This window comes from Acanthisitta chloris, unplaced genomic scaffold (assembly GCF_000695815.1).
Source record: "Acanthisitta chloris isolate BGI_N310 unplaced genomic scaffold, ASM69581v1 scaffold12863, whole genome shotgun sequence".
Classification (NCBI taxonomy): domain Eukaryota; kingdom Metazoa; phylum Chordata; class Aves; order Passeriformes; family Acanthisittidae; genus Acanthisitta; species Acanthisitta chloris.
The window spans coordinates 32525-41164 of NW_008664348.1; the positions used below are offsets into that span (position 1 = coordinate 32525).

Sequence of the window (8640 nt, forward strand, 5' to 3'; positions counted from 1 at the left end):
ACTGACCAAGTAACCTTGTTGCACACAGTGCACTGCACTCACAGTCAGGCAATGATGGGAGAGGTGACTTGCTTTCATGCTCGATGGGAATGCAGTGTGCTCAGAAAGTAAAAGTTCAGCCATTTCCAAATCATTACCCTAATTTTTCCATCAATGAGCTTTTAATCTTGTCAAATTTAAACAGGTTATTTTAAATCACACAAATTCATAATCTATTAACTATATACTGGAGATGTTGAAAACTGCTGCAATTACAAGATGAGCAAGAGTAATTTAAAGATTCAACTTAGAAAAGGATTGAAAAAATTATAGTACTTGTAAATGTTCCATAATATAAACCAGACTTCACTGTGTTAGTTGTCATGACTGTGATTTGGAAGTGGACTCCAGATACCAGTACAAACAAAAATTTTTATTCTTTTAAGCATGAAAGCACATCTAGACCAGATGTAATGACATGTCAATCATCACGTAAAGCAATACCCTTTTAAGGAATGAAAGGCAACACTTTTCCCTACTGAATCCTTTAACCATGTCAAACATTTTAAAACTGTGGGGTTTTTATACAATGTTTTCTAACCCTATGAGTTACAAGTAAAAAAAACCTCCAAAACTTTAATCTCTGACATTTATCTCTTTTTCTCCATTTATGGTTACACAAGGCGGCAAAACTTACTGCATATAACCAGAGAAACACACTGAGTTTTATCAACAGAGATCGCTTACCTGAATTTAGGATTTTCCACTGTAACTACACCGACTTCTATTTCTGAAGGTTTGAAATCAATGGATAGTACAGTAGACAGGCATGTTATTGCTGTCTAAAAGATGACAAAAACCCTCTATCATTAAAAAGAAAGCACTAGGACCTTTTTATTTTAATAGACAGCATTAACAGTGTAAGTGAAAAAGGATTTATAAAATAAATTCATTCACCTATTTTGTAAGTAGGATAAATTTTCTTAACAGGCCTTGAACAACAGTTTCAACAGTAGGCATAAACCCCTGGTGTTATATGTATTAAACTGACAGGCAAGCACTACCCTGTCCTGTTTGAAATGCCTTCTAATAGGAAGATTGCTCTAAATGGCACTAAAAGAAGTCAAACTGGTATCCCCAGAATCAAGCACTGCAGTAACCAACCACCAGCTGCAGTGGGAGTGCTACAATTACAGATTCTGCCTCAGCTAACATAAAGAAGAAAAAGCAGATTAGATGACTATTTAACCATTTGCAGAATACCTTCAAAAGATTTTCTGGCTGGAATAGCTATACTTGCCCTGGCAGCAATAGAGAACTGTAAGGAAACAGGAAGTGCCTAACTGCATTTCTCTGTATTGCAAGCCTGCATGCAGCACATTAATTACAAATACTTTAACAACTCTTTATTTCCTTCAGGTGACCTACCTCTACGGTTTGCTCGTATGTCCAGTCAAATTTCTTCTTTACTTTCTTTTCAAGAAAACTGGTTGACTCTGTCTGTTTAACTCCTGCAGCTGTGGCCTTGAATCCACAATAATAACCTGCAGGATCACACTTGTATACCTGAGGGCCATGTTCTTCATCGATACCAATCAAAATCATACCTTGAAGAGAAAATGTGTTAATTTATTTATTTCCCCCATTTCAGAAATTTCATTCAATTGAAGAACTCCTCCCCTGTGAAAATACATGCATACACAGCAGCACATTTTTGGGAATCAGTCCCATACCTAGAGCTGCAATTTCCTCTTTTTCTCCAATTTGCCATTTCTTACCAGCATCTCATTACGTGTGCAACTGAGTTTAGCACAAACTAGATTTCTGCCATTCCCAAAGGCGGCAACTCATTAAACATACAAACGTTTTTGCTAAGGTCAGTGTGTAGAGAACCACAAAGTCAGGAAATACAGAGGTTTAATCCTGATACAAAGTTGACCCAGCCACAGCTCACATCCTGTATATTATATGACACTGTAAAAGTGTAAACAATAGTTCTAGTAACGTGTACCTTTTGCTAGAAATCAGCTTTACAAATATGTTGAAATTAATGGCAATATTAAAAGAACAAATTCAGATTTCTCATGTGTAATACTGAAGTTCTGCACTACATTCCTTTTCCTCTTAAAGAAAAAAGATCTGAAACAAAACGTGGAAATATCAGGACATAATTGAGATTCTGAAGACCATTTGTCTAAGTGCTGTCAAGTTGGATAGATTTCAAGTAACAAACTGATCACAACACTGAAATGCATCTCTGTTCACCCTCACTTCTTGATTTACAGCTGCATTGTCTCGATATGCATAATGAAAAATAAGTCAAAAGCAATACTTGCAAGAAAAACTCAAACCAGAACAAGGTCAAGGTTTTCAATTATTTTCACTTTACACTTTTGTAGCTTTTAACTAGTAGTTAGAGCTGATAAGCTTCTGAGCAGCTATTACTACAATAAAAAAATCCCTTCATATTTCAAAAAAAAGGTTAAAGGAAGTTAAGAAAAATATATTTGTATTCATGCACTTAAAAAAAAAAATATTCCAGTAGTACCAAGGCATGGGAAATGCCAAGGAAGAAAGAAACAATCATTCATTCCTGAAAATTACAAGCATAGGAAAATTGCCCCATCATGGAAACTGTGGTGCAACCCTGAATGTTACTTTTTTGGTGAGAAATGCTAGTGACTACTGTGATTACGAGAAGTGATTCATCAATTCTGAAACTATTCTCCTTAAAAGAACAAAACCCCACAACACCAAAAGCCAACCAATCACAATGAAACCCAGACAGAAAGTTTAATGAAAAAGTAATTGAGGAAAGCTTAAGCCTTTTATCTCAGTTCCCAGACAGCCCATCAGCATGGTTATAACTTGCTTACAGCCCAACGTAGGAGAAAAAACAAGTCAGAACCAATCTCAGAACACACAGATGACCAGGAATATCTACACATCTATTTTTATTTAAGCTGCATTTGCTGTTCTAAAACAAGACATGTAGAAATATTTGCAAGGGAAATATTTGTAAACACTTTTCTCTCCATTGTATGTATATGATGGCAAAGTTAAGAGCAAAAATGACGAAGATCTGCCCTATATGTACTATGCAGGTAATAAAGCCACAAAATCTGCACAGGAAGTGCCCTCTCCATCTGCCTGTTTTGACAGTGATGTTTACCCACACACAATGTATTGGGTTTGCATGGCCAGGTTTTGGTAGCGAGGGAACTACAGGAGTGGCTTCCGTAAGGAGCTGCTACAAACTTCCCCCATGTCCAACAAAGCCAACATCAGCTGGCTCCAAGACAGATGTGCCACTGGCCAAGGCTGACCCGTCAGCAATAGTGGTAGCACCTCTGAGATAATGCATTTAAGAAGATTAAAAAAAAAGTTATTAAGCAGAAGCACCCCATGTAAGGGACCCACACTGGAATAGTTTGTGAAGAACTGCAGCTTATGGGAAGGACTCACTTTGGAGAAGTTCATGCAGGACTGTCTCCCATGGGAGGGACCCCACACTGGAGCAGGGAGAGTGTGAGGAGTCCTAACCCTGAGGAGGAAGCAGCAGCAGAAACAATGTGTGATGAACTGATTGCAACCTCCCTTCCCATACCCCTGTGCCACTAAGGGAGAGGTAGAGAATCAGGAATAAAGTTACACCTGGGAAGGAGAGAGAATTATAGAATCATATAGAATTTAAGGGTTGGAATGGACCTTACAGATCATCTAGTCACAGCCGCCCGCCATGGGCAGGGACACCTCCTCACTAGATCAGGTTGCTCAAGGCCTCATCCAACCTGGGCTTGAACACTGCCAGGGTCAGGGCAGCCACCCCTCCCCTGGGCAACCTGTGCCAGTGTCTTACCACCCTTAGAGTAAAAAAATTCCACTCATTCACTTTGAATCCATTACCCCTTGTCCTATCATTGCAGGTCCCAACAAAGAGTCCCTCTCTGGCTCCCCTGTAGGCCTTTCAGATACTGAAAAGTTGCTCAGAGGTCTCCATGCAGTCTTCTCTTCACCAGGCTGAACAGCCCCAACTTCCTCAGCCTGTCCTCATAGTAGAGGTGCTCCAGTATTCTTATCAATTTCATGGCCTCCTCTAGACTTGCTCCAACAGTTTCATGTCCTTCTTATGTTGAGGACACCAGAACTGTGTGCACTATTCCAGGTGGTGTCTCACGAGAGCAGAGTAGAGGGGAAGAATCACCTCTTTTGACCTGCTACCCAGGGAGGGACTGGGGGAAGGTGCTCTGAAGGTTTGGTTTTAGTTCTCATTATCCTACTCTGATTTGCTTGGTAATAAATTCAGTTAAATTCCCCGAGTCGAGTCTGTTTCGCTATGATGACAATTGGTGAGTGATCTCTTCCTGTCCTTATCTCAACTCATGAACTTGTTCTATTTTCTCTCCCCTGCTCAGCTGAGGAGAGGAATAATACAGCAGAGTCTTTGGTGGACACCTGGCATACAGCCAAGGTCAAACCACTACAAACAGGTACCATTCAAAGGAGCATCTCTCATTCCCAGACATCACTGTGCAGTGCAAAGAGACTAGGCCCCACAAAACTAAGGTGAAATAGTATCACACGTTTTAAAGAGGCTACATCATTTACTCCAGTTCAAATGCTGCGTCAATGATAAAATCAGGGCTCCAGTTCAAGACTTCCAACACTGCTCTCATTTGGCTGTTCTTACTCCTCTTACTCCTTCAGCTACCCATTTTGAAAATGGGTGAGAATTTCTCATACATGAAGTTCCAAGGTTAGACAAGAAACAGAAAACACTAAGTTCATGGACTGTACTTACAGCAGCCAAGGGGCCTCATTTCAGCATTCTGCGTATAGACCTGAGAAATATCTGCAATCCTCTTACACAGCATATCCACAGGGATGTCATAGCCATACTTGTACTTCCAGTTAGCAGCCTCATAGCGAGCTCTCTGCACCTGGGATCTGCTGTCAGCTAGACAGAAAGAACTAATATTAATTTCACTGAACATTCACCATGTTTATTTCTAGCACTGTCTGAGAATGCAAATTCCAGGTCCAGCTTCACATTGTCTTTAAACATATCCATCAGAACTAGACAAGTACTCCAAAACCAGATTGAGTGGAACAAGTCTCCTAGTGCACTTATTTGGTTATTATGATGCAAAGCTGGCAAACTACATAAAAATTCTGACACAATATAGATACTCAAAAAGATGGCGAATGAAATACCTGTCATTCCTGTCATCACACAGCCGATATTTTCAGTGATTCTGAATAAATGAGTCACTGTGTTGGAATCCAGTAACTTGTCCTGAAGAGGAAACAGAAACATTCTAATAGAAAATACTGTCCTTAAAGTACCAAAAATACAAAACCAACCCAGACTCTGAATGCTCTAGTATCTACAGAAGAGCCCAAAAGAACCCACCAACAGCAAAAGATTGTGTTTCAGGCTCTCCACTATTTACTGCTGTAGGAATGTGAAGGAAGAAGTTGGGGAACGGGGAAGATTAAAACTGCAGTCTGGAAAAGGATGACAGCTAGAGCATGATCAACATCACAGTCCTTCTCCTTCTGAAGAAAATTCTGGGAGCACACATACAAGAACTTGCTCTCTCACTGCATGCTGCCCTTCAGACACAGAAGTTTTCCCCTTTGCCAACAATACACCATCACTGTGCTGAAACCCTCACAGAAACCTGTTCCACTGCTACTGGTGTAACATTTTCTCAGTGGGAATTAAAGAAATCAGGGAACTGGTCGTGGACAACTCAGCCCTTATAAGCCAAAGTATATGCATGCTAAAGTACAGCAGGATCAACTTCAGGTTTTAGCTTTATCTCTTCAACAACAAGAGAAAACTAATATTATAGTACCTGGTGAGGAAATGTACAGTTGAGCACTAAATGGAACTAGAAATTGTAGTAAGCAGAATGATAATTAGATATTCAATTCAAGCAGCAATATGTCAGTGCTAGCAAATATATCATCAATGTTGCAAAGTCCTTTTTTTCTCCTCTCCTTCCAGACCCCCTCAAAACCAGACTACTTACAGGTACTTTCTTCTGTGTTACAATTACTGCAGAATCTTTCCCACGAACAGCTACGGATGTAAGTCCACCTTGATTTATGGCCTTAAATGCATATTCTAGAAAAATACACAAATGTTAATAAAAAACTGTGTCAGAGATGCTAAAACAATTAACTCTCACACACCTCCCCCCATCCTGTGTTTGGTCGTGGCATTTCACCAAGTTATGGCCTTTTTAATACTTGTGCAACACTTCGGGTCCTTAAGGTCTTTAGTACAATGTGCACAAGAACTTTCTGATGGGAATTAAGCCATTGACTCTCTTCATAAAACCACTGTCACTGCTTCCTTCAAATATTTCTAATAATTTTCTTTATTTTGGTCAGTTGCAGCTGAACAGCAGCAGAGAATGTTTTAAAACAAAAAGGCTGTTCTGAACTTGATGAAAATGGTCCAACCTTAGCCTACAGTAATTGTACATCCTCACAGAAGACTAAATGACATGAAGTTCAGTATTTTAAGCATTGCTACCACTGCAATGATATCGATTTCTTTTCTAGTTTTTAACTGATAAAGATGAAAACTGATACCATAAAGACTGGAGGAGACCTCTAAGACCTTCAAGTCCAACCATTAACCTGTTACTCCACTGTAACCCTTAAACCATATCTTTCAGCACCAGATCCAGAAACCTCTTCAAACACTTCCACGATTGGTAACTCCACCACCTCTCAGGGCAACCTATTCCTGTGCCTGACTACCCTAACAGCAAAAAATTTTTCCTAACATCTAATCTGAATTTCCCCTGTGTCAGGTTATGAACGTTCCCTCTAGTCCTCTCATTGCAGGCAGGACAGGTAAATGATGCAGAGCCAATTTCACAACATGTATTGTCCAAAACAGCTTGTTTGGGGACAAACATTTTGTCTTAAAACCAACAAAGGCACCTCGTTGCCCAAATTGATGGACCAGGCACAGGAGATGGGTTTTAACCTTACTACCTCATTTTCTGACTTGACATTCAAACACTGCAATGCTTTTATTCACCTTTTAAAATGAAATCTGTGCAGATGCCAACTAAACAGCATTACTTAGGTAAGCACAACTTTATCTGGCAATATAAGCATTCATAACTTCCTAATCTCTGGCTAGAAGAAGCAAGTTTCAGGCAGCAGCTAAATGCAGGTGACTATTTTGTTAGATATGCAAATGAAAACAGAATTTAGAACATGTCTACAAACAGCATAGCCAATTGCTAAAACTATCTTCTGAAATAAAGGGGAGCAAGAAACTTGGCTGTTTTAAAAGCTGCATCCAGATCTACAGAAGTGACTGTAAAACAGGAGAACAATAATCTGAAGATGAAGAAAACCAGGATCTTAATGTTCAATCTGCTGAGTCAGTGTTGAGGAAGGACCAACTGTCATCTACTTACGCCATGGTATTTATAACTCTCAGACATCAGAGCATTTACTGGTTACCCAAACATGGTATAAAGGATGTTCCCCCTTTCCCTCTGCTAGATTCCCAGCTCTGCTTGCCTCTTCATTTTCCTCCTCTGGGATGATCTGTGCCAGCCTGAAGCAAAGCACAGAACCCAGTAAGACATGAGCTAGCACTACCTGCAAACTGGTTATGTCTGAAGGCCCAAGCCCATGCTCTGCAACACTTGTTTATCCATGTGTACAAAAACCTGAAGGGAGGGTGTAAAGCTGATGGACAGAGCCAGGCTGTGGAACAGGCAGGATGCCCAGTGACAGGACAGAACTGGCGACAGCTAGAACAAACAAACACAGGAAGGTCCATCTGAATACCTGAAAAAACTTCTTTACTGTGATGCTGACTGAACACTGGCATAGATTGCCAATCCTTGGAGATATTCAAATCCCATCTGGACATGTTCCTGGACAACTAGCTCTAGATGGGCCTGCTTGAGCAGGAGGTTGGGCCACATGATCTCCAGAGGTCCTCTCCAACCTCAGCCACTCTGTGTTTCTGTGACAGGAAAAAAAAACCCTCACAAACTGGCTTTTGCTCACGAGTACCCACAGCCAGTCTTGCTGAACTGCCCTATTACCATCTCTAGTCTCAGTCTGCAAAGAGACAAACCAAAAAGTCAAGTGGCTCTTACAGCGTAACAAATCCAAGTTGTTAGTGGCGTTTTAAGTCTAGTTTCTGCTATGGAAGAATTTCAGTAGCACTGCAACCAGCAGCCCCTTACTGCTCCTCGAATACATCACAGCAGTCAAAAATTTGACCATAATAATTTGCTTCACCTCCTAAAACTCCTCTTAGAAGGAACTTCACCTCTGAAGACTGGAACTAATAGGTAGCAAAAGGACAGTGATGTGCTGGGGGGTTTTAACCACAGTCCTGAGAAATAACTATCAGTTTTCCAATATGAGACCACTTCAAAGGCATATGAGTTTTCTGAGCTTTGGAAACACAAGACAGATCTCAGAAGTATAGGCATTTCAGTCCAATATCACTACACTGGAAATCTGTTTGTGTACTGCCAAATTCCAGAAAAGCCTCAAGTTTCGCCAAACAAACACAAGATTTGTGCCCATGCTGTGGCTGACTGCTGGCAGAGACACCCATGGGGCACCATGCCTGAGTTACCAGCCTGGCTGCAGGTAAAGTGA

At 40.5% G+C, this 8640-nt stretch overlaps 1 protein-coding gene across 1 annotated transcript in view; it reads right to left on the reverse strand.

The window, feature by feature from the left end:
* The window catches only part of PSMA6 (proteasome (prosome, macropain) subunit, alpha type, 6), a 7091-nt gene extending 1026 nt beyond the window's left edge, over positions 1–6065 (reverse strand). The window contains exons 1-5 of the mRNA XM_009071313.1: positions 6024–6065; positions 5194–5275; positions 4781–4936; positions 1408–1586; positions 727–821 (exon numbers count right to left, since the gene is read on the reverse strand). Of these exons, the coding sequence (XP_009069561.1) occupies positions 727–821; positions 1408–1586; positions 4781–4936; positions 5194–5209 (446 nt within the window). The 5' untranslated portion in view covers positions 5210–5275; positions 6024–6065. The remainder of the gene's footprint in view (positions 1–726; positions 822–1407; positions 1587–4780; positions 4937–5193; positions 5276–6023) is intronic.
* Positions 6066–8640: the final 2575 nt, after the last annotated feature.